The sequence below is a fragment of the Mandrillus leucophaeus genome, unplaced genomic scaffold (genome assembly GCF_000951045.1).
Source record: "Mandrillus leucophaeus isolate KB7577 unplaced genomic scaffold, Mleu.le_1.0 Scaffold353, whole genome shotgun sequence".
Classification (NCBI taxonomy): Eukaryota; Metazoa; Chordata; class Mammalia; order Primates; family Cercopithecidae; genus Mandrillus; species Mandrillus leucophaeus.
In genome coordinates, this window is record NW_012103732.1 from 425,027 (window position 1) to 441,460 (window position 16,434).

A 16,434-nucleotide genomic window follows, 5' to 3' on the forward strand; every position below is an offset into this window, starting at 1 on the left:
ATACATATACACACAAAAAAATTCAATTACTTTACCAAGGCATACTCTGGAATAGATAGTACTTTAAGAAATCTTTTATTCTAAATAGATTCCAGTAAGAAACTAAATGACTGAAGTGATAAACCCCACTCTGTGTAACTGCTAAACTAATTTGTAGTGTATTTACTGCTCCATTTACCTTTGCTGAATCCTTTGCTTTACCTCCATTCTTAGGTGCCTTGGAGCTGGAAGCGGTCTTCTTGCGCTTATCCTAAAGCAAAGGAAATGTAATGAGGCTATGGCGATCATCAGTCCAGCTAGCAATTAACTAGGCTGCAGTTAAATTAATCCAGACTATTCTGAGATCTCCAATTTAATTAAATAATGGAAGACTTTGGGTGTTTTTTCATGATTTTTTGAACAATGGCGAGTGTCAGAGAATTGTTTAAAGCAGGAGGGAAAAGAGGATAGAAATAAGGAGGGAAATGTGGGTGACGTCGATGGTCTGCCAATTCCTGTGATGCATGACTCACCCAGACCTTATTTTGCTAATCAAAACAGAGCTCGTCAATGAGATGTTGAATGTTGGCAAGGGTGTGGAGAAAAGGGAACCCTAGTACACTGCTGGTGGGGATGTAGATTGGTATGGCTATGATGGAAAACGGTATGGAGGTTCCTAAAGAAATTAAAAGTAGAACTACTATACGACCCAGCAATCCCTCTTCTGGGTATATACCCAAAGGAGATGAAATTACCCCCTTATAAAGATATCTGCACTCCCATATTCACTGCAGCATTACTCACAATAGCCAAGATATGGAACAACCTAGTTGTTGATGAATGGATAAAGAAAATGTCATGTATATACACATAATGGAATATTATTCAGCCTTAAAAAATTATATCCTGCCATTTGCCACAACATGGATGGACTTGGAAGACCTTATACTAGATGATATAAGCCAGACACAGAAAGAAAAGTGATTTTGCTTATACGTAGGATATAGATAAAAGAAAAAGCTCAAAAATACAGAGAATAAAACATGGCGACCACGGTAGGGAACAGGAGGAGGAAATAGAGATATTGGTCAAAGGATACAAAATAGCAGATACGCAGAATGAACAAATGTAGAGAGTTAACGTATAACACAAGGACTAAGGTTAATAAAATTGTATTAGGGATTTTTGTTAAATAAGTAGATTTTAGCTGCTTTTGTCACAAAAAAGTAATTGTGTGAGATGACAGATATGTAAATCTGCTTCCCTACAGTAACCATTTTATTATGTCTATGCATCCCAAAATACCATGTTGTAAACCTCAAATATACACAATAAAATTTATTTAAAAAACAAAATAGAGCTTGTCTCTATCAGGACTGGCTTTTGTGTGCCAAAAGAGCAAAAACAAAACCCGGTTTTCAGTGTTATGGAGGAGAAATGAACAATGGAAGCAATCAAGGAAAGCTGGAGCAGGTTACATATAAAAATAAAGTCCATTCACCAAAAAAGGCTTTACTTACGAGTCACCAGGGGTGAGAGATAGAATGCTGAGGTGGTCTAAAAATTAAACTACCCAATATGGAAGCACTGACAATTCAGTGATCCAGAGCAGTGCCTTACAACAGCCAAAACGATAGCAACCTGAGATCTGCAGAATTAACTCTTCTGAAAATAAGGAGGTACTCATTTCACTTTTCCTTCTATTTGATTTACAAGAGGGTGTAGCTTAAGGGAAAATGCCTCACACTTGTTGAATTACACAGTCGTTTCTCATTCACTGTTAATCCCGTTTTGAGCACCTGCTAAGTACCAGGCATTTTGCTAATGAGGAGCACAAAGGTAAAAGACACATCACTACTGTATAGAATGCACAGCTCAGTGGTGTGATACACAAGCACAGACAGGTAACCAGAGAGCAAGGAGGGCATGGAAGAGAGGCCTCTAACTTTGGCCTGGGAAGGGAGAAGTAAGACAAGAAAGTCTTCCCTAAGGAGCTGATGCTTGAGCTGTGCCCTGAGGAATGAAGAGTCAACCAGTTGGGCTAAGCAGACAGAAAAGGGGAGGAAGCTCCAGCGAGCAAACGAGCATGAGAGCGCCTGCTGTAGTTAGGCCCTGCTCTCACTTTAAATGAACACAGACATAGCATTATTGTGGTACAACCGTATAGTGTGGAGATATAAAAACGATGTCTATGGAAATAACAAAGTAGCAGTTAGGAAATAAGCAGTGTTTTATAAGTGCACTGTAAGTAAAATTATGTAAAACATACATATAGAAAAAAAGGAAATCCACAAAATAATACTGTCTTGGGGGCAGTGGAATTATCGGTATGTTTTCTTTTCTTCATTTTCAGGTTCTCTATGTCATCGTTTGATTCGTTCTACAGTTTAAAAATTATAAGGGCCAGGCACAATGGTTCAAGCCTGTAACCCCAGCACTTTGGGGGGCAGAGGTTGGCAGATAACTTGAGCCCAAGAGCTCAAGACCAGCCTGGCAACATGGCGAAACCCCATCTCTACTAAAAAGTACACAAATTAGCCGGGTGTGGTGGTGCACTCCTGTAGTCCCAGCTACTCAGGAAGCTAAGGTAGGAGGATTGCTTGAGCCCAGGAAGCAGAGATTGCAGTGAGCTGAGATCACACCACTGCACTCCAGCCTGGGCTACAGAGTAAGACCCTGTTACAAGATAGATAGATAGATCAATCAATAAAAGTTGTATGTATGTACACATAACCACACACATTTCAAAGAAAGTCTATGTGAAAAAGCACAGTACCTTTGCTGTGTTCTGTGAGGTTTCTGTAGTGGAGGGACAGCTGTCCAGATCTCCTGAGAGAGCATCAATGGGGTCTTGGTCATCTGCAGATTTCTGAGACATGAGTAGAAATAACCATCAGTGAAGAAGCAGAAGGCAAAATGCAACATGGGATATTTTCCCACGTCACTTACAAATAAAAGATGTTTCTATAAGAAAAAAACTTACTGATAAGTTTTTTATATACTATACTAATATTAATTCTATACTAATAATAATGTATTATAAAGGAGATAGAAAAACAAGAAAATCTTGATGGCTTTTTTTCCCTCTACTCTTTAATAAACGTTGCTTAGTATTCTCTGAGCCTCAGTTTTCTATCCTAAAGGGCTTTTGTGAAGACTAAATGAGAGTTTAAACAATGGTCACACACATTTATATGCATGCTCTGGCGAAGTACCAGGCACAGAGTAGGCATTCAATATGTTTTAGTTTTCTAAAATGCCAAATAACCCTATGGCTAGAATAAAACAAAATTTAATGGAAATATATTCCTATGGTCTTTACCTTTGATTCCTCTGATTTCTTTGTAGGTGGCTTCACTGGTTTGTCCTTAAAAAGAAGGCAGACTATTGGTTAAGATATTTGTAAAGGTTTACTTAGGTTTAGGCAGTAGAGAATCTGTTATCCAATGACTTGACTTGGATAAAATGGAGTGTAGACTTGCAATAACTAATAAACCTGGGTCCCCATAATTTCTTTAGCAGCTTTGCTTAACTACTATTCTTTACAATCATATCTATAGACTTGGGGAAAACATATGAAAGAGTCCTGGAAGTGAAAGAAACACTATTTGTGAACCTTCTGCCATCATGTATTGTCACTTATAATTCTACTTAAAGTGTTATAAAGTTACTTGTGTTTTTATATCTTATTTACTGTAGTTTATTACACTTAGAAAGTCATCAGGGATTTTTCCCAGTTTCAAAGGCAAGGACCTTAAATAAGAAATTTCCCAAAGAATGGAAGCAGGGTGAGTTGGTACTATCAAAGTGGGAAGGGCTCTAGCAGGATGTGGAATTGCTATCTTGTGGAATACTGAATGCAAGCAAGGAGAATTGGTTCCTGTAATAGGAGACCCTGAAGCTGACAGTGCTATTTAAACCAGGAATCATCTCACCAAAATGAATCAGTACAGAAAGAGAAGGGTGTAATTTGGACTTCCTTGTTTTCTGTTTGATGAACAGGCATGGAAAGGGTTATTTATCATCTAATTGACTCAAAAGTTAGAAACCAAATAGGAAAGAGGTGGGGGACAGGCCTGGTTGACCTACGAAAGACTGGTTTCTATCATGTGGGAGACAAAAGGCCAGGGACTTTTTGGCAGAGAAACAGGATTTGTGATTGGGAATATTGCTTTGCCTGTCTTCACTTGCAATAGTGCTGATGGTGATGTAGAAGAAGATAGGGAGACCCCAGGTCTTGGAGCTGCCTTATTAATTTGCCCTATTAATTATCCCAACACCAGCTCCTTTTCTACTGTCCTTAAACAGAGATTGCTTCCTTTGAAATCCTATCACCTTAGTGATTTTTATAGCCTTTTCTTGAAAGAGAGAATCACATTTCTTGGATTACTCTTAAGCATCAGTGACTGACTGAACAGTATTCAACCCTGTTTATACCACAGAGCCTAGCATATGCATATACAATGATATTGGCTCAAATAAATATTTACCTGCTGATCAGCTTTGGTGACACATTAAAAGCAGTCAGTCATGATATGTCTTTATGCTACTGTAAAAGAGTACAGCTACTATTTATTTCAAGGAGGTTTGAATTTAAAGATCTTTGTAGCATAAATCCGATCTAGCAATTTGCCTCAGTTTACCTGTCCATTATCATCCAGGAGATGTCTGTATTCAGGTGGGATAGTGTCATCTCTTTCTCCAAGCTTGTCTCTATGTTCAGCTTTTGCTTTTTCCTATATAAACAGTGAGCAGATAGAATTAATATTCATTTCCTCTTTCACTTAGAAAGTACATTGTCAAATGTAGCATTCAGCATTTGTTGTACTTTTATGAGGCAAAACATATGGTCTGTTTTTATTATTTAAGCAACAGAACAACACAGATGACTTCAACAGACTGCTAGTTGGCTAAAATATATAATCCCATATGCTTCTGTATGTCAATTCATATCTGTGAATTTTCTAGCTATATTTTAAATGGAAATAAATGATTAAATAATTATCCTCAGAAACCATGTTAGGAAATTAGAACCCAAAGGTATAAAATATCTTTTTCTTTTTTTCTGTATGGTTTCACTTTTCTAATAAAAAAAATCAGGCCACTATACCCTGCCATTTAGAGAGGTCATATTTACAACTTTGCCTATTTATAAGCAACCCTGAAGGACAACAGCTAATTTGAATGGGTGTGCTGACTGCTTGTGTTGCATGGGAGGAAGCCACGCATATGCCACACCTACCTCCCAGAATCTCTTCAGGGAGGCTCTGCTGGTGTCTTTGCCACAGATTCAGTGACCTTCCCCTCCAGTGGAGTACAGATTGATTTTTCTACTTCATTATAATTTCATGTTTAAAATATAGGTTAAATTCACATCAATATTCCTACGACAATGACAGAGTCAAGACCCAAGGATTAAAATTTCACTTATTAGTGAATTTTTTTTTTTTTTTACCTTTACTTTATCCTCCATTGGTTTGTTCTCATCTGGGTCAGGCTGCCTTTGTCCTAGACTATCGGAGAGTTTATCCAAGGCGTCATCGAGGTCTTTGTCACTCTGCTAAAAAAGTAAATAGTGCCGAATTAGTCACTCATTAGCCAAACTGTATCAGAGGCAAATTAGCCCAGGAACTCCATCTTTTTCAGGAGGGAACCTGTTTCCTTGGAAGAAAAAGGCATCTGGGGCTGGGGCTGGGGCAGGGGAGTAGACAGGGTCAGAGAAAAGAAGGCCAGGAATGGAAGATCAGGAGAAGAGCGGCAGCATCTGTCAACCTCTGGGGTTGGAGGGCCAGCACCTTCCACCCACCCCGCCCATCTCTTGGTGAAGATCCCCAGGTTAAGGAGGTCTTAGTGGAAGCCTCAGGAGCCACATCCAGTGGGTGACCTGGAGGTCACATAAAGGGTCCAAAAGCAAATGAACCAACCATGTGTGCCTTTCATTTAGAAATTAAACACCATTAGAAAACTGGATATGAAAACAAATATCCACTAATAATGTCAGATGGTTAGGAAGCAGGATTCTGCAACTATAGAGGGTAAGCGTTTCTTTGGTTCTGTGGGTCCTCTCTAAGACTCTAAGATCTTGAGGGGTGCATTTCATAAAGTGCAGCATGACCCGCAGTTTGTGGGAAGCCATGGAGCTCGGCACTGCCATCCTAATACCTCCTAGGACGCAAAACCCCAGAGACAATCTGGGGTCAGGAGAGTGGAAGGGGCTTCTCTGCCACACTGGTATGAGTGGCCTGAAAGACTTCAGAGAATTTCTGAACTGGTGGGGAAACCTCTCTTTTCATCTTTAGGAAGCTCATGGAAGCTAAATTGCAGAAATGGGAGCTGGTATTCTACACGAAAAAAAATATGGAACAACAATGTCACTGTAACTAAGATAGCTTAATTCCTCTAACATTTATTTACTGTATGATTCAGGCAGCTTATTTAACCTCTTTCAGCCTCAGCTTCCTTGGCCATGAAATGTGAATAACAGTAGTACCTATACTCCTAAGTTGCTCAGAAAAGTAAATGATTGAAAAGGCATATAAAACAGTACTAGTTGTATGTTAGGACCCAACAAATGGTAAATTATTATTAGTATTATTATAGCAAAATCCTAAGTTTTGTTTCAAAATATTTTTCAACACATTGCATTCAAAATTCCACCTCTAAATGAATTCAATTAAAATGTGTTTAATATCTACATTGTATAAGATACCATGCTGAACTCTGTCCAATACTGTATAGAACTTTCCAGTTGATTTTCAAAGTGTTTTCACATACACTATCCAGTTTTATTTGATGCCCACAATGGTTCTCAGTGAACTAAGCAGGCTTTTTGGAGGTAAAAACTCAGGGAAGCTAAGTCAGTTGTTTGAAAACAAATTGTTAAAAAGTGAATAGAACCCAGGTCTTGGGACTGATAAAGCTTTTCCCTGTCATGGCTTAGTCACATCCATGATCTTCTATTTTCTTTGAAGCAGTTTTTCCTGTTGGAGTGATTTTATTACACAGATCTTTGAAAGCATGTCTTCAGATGCTTTCAGTGTATGTAACACTGCTAGTAACAATCTAATAATCTCAGCAAAGAAAGCTCCCGTGAATCATCAAGGCTTGACTCTTTGATTTCCCAATTTTTTATCTAAATAAAGCTTTATACCTTGTTTTAGTGACATCTTCAAATAAAATGTTAACTAACAACAAGACTCTCTGATGGGAAATGTGATCAGAGAAGTGTCACTGGAAAACCTACTTCTTAAAGGCAAAAAAGTTTCTGATTGCAAATGTTTACTGATAGCCTCCATCAGGGCAGAATCTCTGGCCTGAATATTAAGAACTGAAGTGTAAATGGCAGCCTAGGCTATTAATGGTTCTTCCTTTCTGTTGCATGGGGACTTTTTTCATTGTGGGTGTGTTTACACACACATGCACACACACACACATACACACACACGGGGCATTTTACTGGTTTTAAGTGCTTTATTATAATCCAGGATTATAGCTGCTAATGGTAGAGCTGCCTGGGGCCAGGTCTGGGCTTTGTCATTTGTGCCTCTGGATATTTTCAGATGATCCTGAAGCTGACCCAACAGGATGAAAATCCATCAGAATCTCAGACTGCAGCACTAAATATGCTTTGATGCTACATCAAAAGGAATGGAAGCATAACTGACTTCACTAAAGTTACTTCATCTCCATCTAGCAAATGAGGCACTGTTCTCAAGCAAAGGAGATGGGGATCTGGTTTAGGGCAATCCCTTTATAATTTGATGTGCTGTGGTCTCCTCGGTAATGTATAATTTGGTATTGCACAGGTGATTAGTCAAGGAAGTCTGGAAAAGCTTTGGTCCCACAGCCTTCTCTCACAGCATGTAAATAATTAAAACAATATTGATGCTGAGGTTCTTCTACAGCTGGTATGAAACTGACAAATTTTTACTGGTGTGAATTGGGAAGAAAACAATGCTATTCTATGACATGTTGTAAAATGTTGGTAAAATGTTTGTAGAAGCTCAAACACAACAATTCCATAAAATACACTTGAGGTTAAATAATGGGTAGTAAATTATAGAATGTATAAGAAAAAATATAAAGGAGAAAATCAATTATCAGGAAAGCTAAAGAACTTTTCAAATCTAGTAATTCGAATATAGACACAATGCACTTTATTGTACTTTCAATTCTTATAAAGCGACGATATTAAGGTCCTTGACTATGTGTACAATGTTTTCACATATATTGTTTCATTTAATAATATCAAAGTTAATCTCTGCCATCTCCCTAAATCATCAGTCTCGGCTCTTCTGAACTAGAAGGTGCCTGATCTTCCTAATAATTCTGCCTATTTTCATTTGCTTTAAACAGGTACCCTATTTTCTTTCTAGTTGTGGCTGCACAAAAAGAAATATTTATCTCCCAAACAAGATGTGCTGCTTACCGAAGTATCACGGGGTGGGGCTCCAGTGTGGGTGGTTGAAGCTGGGGTTTGGGAAACCGCTTCAGAGATGGCAGCAGCAAGTTTAGCATCTTCAAATTTCTTTTATGGAAAAAAATTTTATTAGTGACATGTTGTATATAAAATTATGACCACAATGCCATCACTTAACTATAACTCTTAAAGATAGCTTAATGACTGTTTATTCTCTTGATCCAAATAGACTCATAACATATAATTTTAGAAGAAATTTAAACTCTTCTCTATTGTATTATTTTATACAATTTCCTATTTCTATTTCCTTCTCATATTGATTATTCTAAATACCATGCAATAATATAATAACTTAGAGTTCCATGGTTTGTTTACACATCTCCTGTTGTACATTTAGGTTATTCAAAGTTTTTAGCTCTTTTAAAATTGCTCTGAGTAAGTTCTAGTGAGTAAGTTATGGTGCTGGCTATATTTTGCCAAACTGCCCTCTCAGATGTTGCTAGGAATTCATACTGCGAAAAGCGATGAATACGCATGCCTGCTTTCCTATGGCCTTGCTTGCCAGAATTTGACTTTTAAGACGTATTTTTATTTCTGATAATCAGTGTAAAATAATATACTACTATTGCTTGTATATTGTGGTATATGGTGTCAGGTTTCAGGGTTTTTTTTTTCAATGTTAAATATTATTCTAGAAACTTTCTGAAATAATTTTTGTTTAAAAAATATTGAATATTTGCTGCATTTCAAATACTCCCTTTTGACAGAAACCTTAGGTATAACTGTTGATGAAAAACCAGAAAAACGTCCAGAACTCTTTGGTGACTCTAACTATGGATAGCTTATTTTGAAAAAAGAGAATTGTAAATTTTACCGAAAGATGGAGAAAAGCACATTACAACGATACCAACATTCAGAAATTTATTGCAGCATGTTATTATTGGAGATCATTTCAACTAATTTAGATAACTATAAGATACTTATTGTCCATTTATACCCTGTAAAGCAGTTTTAGAATGTAATATTTTAGGTAATCTAAAATGTACTAAATTCATTTTCAGTTATGAGAAATCTTTGCTTATATGACAAATGAAAATAACAAGTTGTCAAATGAAAAGAATGACATATTGAAACATTTGTATTGTCTCTTCTTAATCTATCTGATTGACTTATTATTTAAGCCTTTTAATACTAATTATGAAACAACCTATGGTCTGGAAATTTGCTTTGCAAAGCTATACGTACATGTTATTTAGTTCACCTAAAACTACACAAAAGCATAAGATGATTTTTCACTCTTTTTAAAAATACTAAATCATATATGTCCATTTCTCAATTTTTCCAATGATTATGCTTTGATCAACATTATTGTATTTTCTATTTATTATTACTGTATAACATATGCTAGTGTTTAGTTGGATTAATCTTACCTAAAAGTATTGAAAAACGCTTTTCAGTATTTTTTTCAAATTTTATACATTTATTTTTCAAATATATCATTGAATAATTTTATTGAGTTACACAAAGTATCTTATTGCTATTTAATAAAAAATTAACATAAAAAATGACTTGAATTGTCATCATTCTTTTTAAGATATTTAGTTAAACTGACAATGTATGGCCTTCAATTTTTTTGTGTCCTTATTTTTCTGATCATTTCTTCTTTTGTAGTTTACGTAAGTCTGATCTCATATTAATTATATTTTCTCATCTGTTGTTACTAATAAACATGACATAATGTTACTTACAAATGTATTATCTACAAGTAGTGCTATCCACAAATATATTCAAATGTTCCCTTTTAATGTTTGTCATTTCTTTTTCTTGTGTTGTTAATGATTCTTCCATGCGATAACAAGCAGAAATGACAATAAACTTTTCATAGTTTCTGCTTTTAAGGAAAATGCCTCCATGATATTGAATATTTGATTCTGAAAACTAAAGACTTTTTAACACATTAGGGGATTGCCTACTTTTTAAAACGTTTTTATTTATAATATGAGTATATGTAAAATTTTAAATAGATCTTTTACATGGACATAAATAATTGTTTCTATTTGATATACCACTACAATATATTGACAATTTTTCCAATAATCAATCAATACTTATAATGGCAAATAATTTCTTAACTGTTTGTTATATTCTATGTATGTTGTATGTAATTTTTACATCTACATGTTTAAGTAACTTTAGCTGATACAGTTATATTCGTCACATTTTAAGATTAGCACCATAATTACTCGTAGAAGCAATTAGGTGACCCCATCTTTTTCATGACATATTCATCCACATAAGAACTGAGTGTTCAACAGCTGCAGGAGTCATCTTTAAACCTTCAGTAGAAGGAGAGTTTGAAAACCAATGCAATATTTTCTTCAGTCTTTTTTTTTTAGGTTTTGTGAATTATGCAGTTTTATATTTTTGTTTAATCTTAGAAAATTGTTGTACATAGTGTTTCCTAATAATTTAGTTGTACTCTTGTACTGATTATTGTATTTTCTCACATTTATGTTACATTTTATTAGTAAGATTATTTTCTCTGTCATATTTACCAGTGTTTTGTAAAATGTTAAAAATTCATAAAAACCAACTGACTATTGGCATTAAACTAGCAATAATTTAGTTGATCTCATACATTATTATATTACTCTGTTAAAATTTAACTGTATTTTTCATAAGGTTTTTTTCCTTTTGCATTTGCTAGTATTTTATAAAGTATTTGTTATTTCAAAAGAAACAACTATTGGCCAGTTAACTTTCATGCTGCTAGTTTCATTTCCTGGTATGCTTATTGCTACTTTGTTTTGGGTGGTTACCTTATTAAAACTTTTAGAAATTTCAGTTGAAAATTCAATAAGCATTTGGTTTATCAGGTTTCTCTTTTTCTCTATCTCTATTATTGAAGGCATTTTATGACAATGTGTCACAGGAAAACTGCTTTGACTGCTTCTCAAAAATTTTTACTTGTAATATCTTTGATGTTTTAAAATAGTCTATTATCAATGTGATCTCAGTATTATTAGGGGAATAGTTTTAAGTGTTTCTTTTTACATAGCATTTCTGTTCTGTTTTATTATTCTCAAAGAGCATGGAGCTACTTTTTTATAGATGAACATTAATTATGAGTCATATGTGATACTTTTCCCCCAAAGTTCTTGAAACTTTCCCTTAAATAACTTTCTATTTTGATTATTTGGTTCTCATGATGATTAGTTATTTCTACTTTATTAACTATATTGTTGACACTAATGTTTCCTTTGCTAATTTTCTAAGATTTTTTTTTTTTAATGGTTGTTTCATCTCACCATTTCACTGCCATATATCTTTGAGGGGGGCATATAAATTCATTGTTACTTTTTCCAAATCTTTGAATTTCTAAAAGAAAAAACACCCCTAACTATTGTAATAATAATAATGATAGGAGGAGGAAGGGAATTGAGATCTTGTTCCCCACTATTTGTTCATCTGTTCTACATCAGTGTAATGCTATGACTCCACATTCCTGGGGTACTCCTCACATTGTATTCTTCACCATGTCTTACAGTTTCTAAATCAAGGCTGGAGTGCTTTGCTGTGATGTGGTCTGTATGGAAGAGGATGAGAGGAAGGTCACAGGATGAGGTGACTGAGCAGCATGATGCTTTTACAGGGGTACAGAGAAGAACAAGCTCTGGTTAGCAAGCTCTTCTTTGAGGGGCTTTATTGCTTCATTCAGCAAAAGCAACAACTTCAGGCAATTCCAAAGAATCATTATTTCTTCTAGTTGTCATTCTGTCTATTCTCCAACTGATATAAATATATTTTCCATGCCACTGTCATAGAAACTGTTATAATCCCTTTTCTAACTGACTGCTAATAATACATTCAGTGGTTTAAAAACTGAGTTCCCAATAAATAGGTAAACTAGACTCCACAAGAAAAGGTTCTGCAGTTACTAAGTTTGGGAACTCTAACAGACTCACTATATATTTGCATATAAAAAGCCATGAAAATCCTACAGTAGAGAAACCTGCTTAACATTACCCAATATTGTCCAAACTTTTCGAGTAACAGAGTTCCCTTTAAGGGACTCTATATTCCACACGGAGCCAAGTTCCCTTAGGAGGCAATTTGGGAAATGGTAAATTGTAGAAATATCAACTGGTAAAGTTGTCTCAGGAGTAATTTTGGATAAACTTACATTTAAATTCTCTTTTCATAGGGGTACTGGTACTTGATATTAGTTACACTACTAAAAGCATCCACTGTGTTGGGACAATATTTCATGGTGCAACACATTTTGAATGGCTACAGTGGATTGAGGGCCACTAATTTTATGATTGTTCCTCAGTCCCCTAGTCAGATTCTAAGTCACCAGTTTCCATTTATTTCTGCCACTCTAAAACTAAAGAAATAGGCCAGGTGCAGTGGCTCACGCCTGTAATCCAAGCACTTTGGGGGGCCAAGGTGGGTGGATCATGAGGTTAGGAGATCGAGACCAGCCTGGCCAACATGGTGAAACTCCATCTCTACTAAAAACAGAAAAATTAGCTGGGCATGGTGGCGCACGCCTGTAGTCCTAGCTACTCAGGAGGCTGAGGCAGGACAATCACTTGAACCTGGGAGGTGGAGGTTGCGGTGACCGGAGATTGCGCCACTGCACACTCCAGCCTGGATGACAGAGCAAAACTCTGTCTCAAAGAAAAAAAAAAAAAACTAAAGAAATAAAACCAAGACTTTTGGACTTACAAGAGATGAAGCATTTTGTGGACCAGAGAAGTCCTCAGACAAAGCATCCAGAAGGAAGTCTTCACTCATGGGCTGCAAGGACCAGGAAATGTATCAACAAACACCATTGCAATCAGGGCCAAAAGGAAAAGATATCCTTAGAGAAAACTGGTTTGCTTACTGGAAGCTGTTCCTTAGACTCTTTCGGCAGGAGTGGCTTTCCATCTTTATCCTATCCAGGGGGAAAAACATGGCATGAAATCATTTTACATTTTATCCAAGTTATGAAACCTTGCAAACATTACAAAGGGCCTGCCTACAGGCTATACTTGCTGTCGTACATTTTAAATTAGATTCATCATGTCAGGAAATAGATTCTCTCACCAGAGAATAAGCTCTAATTAGTTCATGTCAACAAACAGCTCACAAGCACCAGGCATTCCCGAGTCACGGGGGCTGCACAGTGGATGAGGTATGGCTTGTGACCTCAGAAGCCCAGAGACTATCACAGGAGGAAAACGTGCAAGTCAGCATAGTGTGGTATGTGGTGCTGATTGGGGTTTGCAGGACAGTGTGGGACAAGTCCTTTACCTACATGGGGGTGGGCTGGTTAACCTTGTAAGCCACACATCTAACTCACAGGCAAGGACTACATGCCAGGCCCTGACCTAAGCATTGGCAATACAACAGAAAATCACAAAGACAAAGGTCTTGCCCTCAGGGAGTTTAACCTGTCGGTGAAACGCTCTGCAACTTATGGTTCAGATTATGTCAAGCTGTAAACGACTCCAGGTGCCACATTTGAATAATAGGACAAAATGAAGAAAGCATGTGGGCTTTTTAGTAAAAGAAGATCTATATACTAATAGGAAATTCCATTTATCCACCTACACAAAAATAAGTAAATACAAAGATATACATATATATTTCACCTGAGAAACTGGTTAAGGTTGGTTTTTGTTTCATTGAAAATGTGAAGTGCAATGGTTTAGAGGTACAAGCTGAGTATCCCTAATCTGAAAATCTGAAAACAATTTAAATGCTCCAAAATTTGAAACTTTTGGAGTGCTGACCTGACAACTCAAAGGAAATGCTCACGGGGGCATTTTGGATTTTCAGATTAGGGCTCCTCAACAGATATAAGGCAAATATTCAAAAATCCAGAAATGTCTGAAATCTGAAACAGTTCTGGTCCCCAGGCATGTCAGATGAGGGATATTCAACTTGTATCACCTGCTTCCCTCATGACTGACTTGCGCCTTCTGACCATTCTTCAGGTACAGGGAAAAGCTGAACCTGTGCTTGTTCTCCACCATCTCTTAGCTGTAAAGGCAGAAAATTTCCTAAGTGATGCCTGGGACTCTGGGGGCACTTTTGCTCCCTACTCAAACTGAAATCGATTTTTCATCGCTGCATTATTCTGTGTCTGGAAGGGGAGGTTGTGTCCTGCCCTTGGGGAGCTGAATCTCACTGAAGAGACCTGATGGGAGCATAGCTGGTGAATACCAACATAGGATTTAAATGAGATGAAGCTATTGCCTGAAAATATTAATAGGTAATTACTACTGTGTGAGGTAAGTCAGAAGAAGATGAAATGACTACAGAATAAAGTGATCAGGGACAGTGAATCAACTGCTTCCTTAAACACTACTACTAAATTCAGTAAGGGGAGACAGCAAATCACCAACCAATCACCTATCATGAAGAGAGTTTACCTGCACTTGACCAGCCGCTACTGAATGGGCACTCAGTGGAGACAGAACGTGTGGCCCTTAGCACGCTCTCTAGGAACTTTGCAAAGCAACGTACAAGTGAGCCCAAATTAACAGAAACACTGTGGCTGCAACTGAATTGTAAAACACAAGAAGCAAATATAAAGGTATCCAGAATAATAAACTTTTAATCATGGAGAGCTCAGTCTAGTTCCTGTGTCTGCTAAATAAATGGGCTAGTGCACATGGATGAGTGAGAAGCAAGAATTTGATATTCTAGAATTGTTAATGAAGTTTAGTTGAATACTCTTTTAAATCTTGGCCTGCTACGAAGATGACTGACATTTCTTAAACTGTCCGTGAATCTGCCTCATTTAAGTGACTGCACTTAAACCACAAGACTCATAATGGGGTCTTCCCCTTTGTTCTCTATAATCTGTACTTTCAAAATAGAGGAAATGGGGCAACTTAACACTATACTCAATGTTAGATAGGTTCTCTTATTTTTCCAACTTACATCTGAAAGTTGCTAATTTTTCTTATATAAGATAATAGTTCCTTATTTTAGTTTTTTTCATTTCTTCTTTTGAGTCAGGGTCTCGCTCTGTCATCCTGGCTGGAGTGCAGTGGTACGATCATGGCTCAGTGCAGCCTCTACCTCCTGGGCTCAAGTGATCCTCCCACTTTAGCCTCCCAAGTACCTGGGACTACAGGCACTTGCCACGATGTCTGACTAATTTTTTTGATTTTTTTGTACAGACTGGGTCTCATTATGTTGCCCAGGCTAGTCTTGAACTCCCGGGCTCAAGAGATGCTCCTGCCTTGGCCTCCCAAAGTGCTGGGATTATAGGCATAAGCCACCATGCCCCGCCTATTCCTCATTTTAATTCTCCTGTCTACATATGGTTTTTTAATATTTCTGGTATTATAACAAGCTGTGGGTTAGAAAGGAAAACATTAGGCAACCTAGACATTAGATTTCTTTCACTTGAGGATCAAGTCTTATTAGGAATATTTTAGCTTTGTATCTGGTGTTCTAACACTATTAGGAGTAGACTAATACTATTTGGTGTTTGAAATACAAAGAAATAACATCTTTATATTTCAGGTCTGTTCCCAAGTCTCTGTGTTCCGTGTATGAATTCAGTATGAATTAAAATAAAATAGAAAAAGACTCCAGCCTGTTTACCTTGACTTCTTCTAATCTATAGTCAGGGGGAATTGTTTCTTCTTTTTCACCAAGTTTTTCACGGTCTTCTTCTTTGGCCTTCTCCTGAATAAAAATTATACCATTTTCATTGTTAGTATGTTTTTTCTCCCCATAAAATTAATGCTGAGTGACTAGATTTGAGGTAAACAAATTTGTCATTAGGTTAGGAAGTACATATGGCCATATGCTTAGTGTTCCTACAGCAACTTAATCTGGCAGGTTTAGGCACCAGCAGAAAGCCTGCTGGGCTGCAAGGCAGCTGTGAGGAGCAGCAGGCATCTGCTGCTTCCTTCCCAAGTCCCAGCAATGTCAATGCAGGTGGGCAAAGATGAGACTCAGGCCTCTGGTCTGTGCATGTCGTCCATCCATGGTGGGGGTTCAACAATGTGGCTTATTCAGGTTTA

The 16,434-nt window shown here is 36.9% G+C and overlaps 1 protein-coding gene across 8 annotated transcripts in view; it reads right to left on the reverse strand.

The window, feature by feature from the left end:
- The window catches only part of CAST (calpastatin), a 124,634-nt gene that overhangs the window by 4,359 nt on the left and 103,841 nt on the right, over window positions 1-16,434 (reverse strand). For 7 of the 8 annotated variants that reach the window (XM_011989418.1, XM_011989416.1, XM_011989415.1 and 4 more), the window contains 9 exons: window positions 16,010-16,093; window positions 13,290-13,340; window positions 13,130-13,201; window positions 8,408-8,506; window positions 5,435-5,539; window positions 4,623-4,715; window positions 3,302-3,346; window positions 2,756-2,848; window positions 179-250 (listed from right to left, as the gene is read on the reverse strand). In XM_011989418.1, the coding sequence (XP_011844808.1) occupies window positions 179-250; window positions 2,756-2,848; window positions 3,302-3,346; window positions 4,623-4,715; window positions 5,435-5,539; window positions 8,408-8,506; window positions 13,130-13,201; window positions 13,290-13,340; window positions 16,010-16,093 (714 nt within the window). The remainder of the gene's footprint in view (window positions 1-178; window positions 251-2,755; window positions 2,849-3,301; window positions 3,347-4,622; window positions 4,716-5,434; window positions 5,540-8,407; window positions 8,507-13,129; window positions 13,202-13,289; window positions 13,341-16,009; window positions 16,094-16,434) is intronic. The other variant, XM_011989422.1, reaches the window with a different exon arrangement.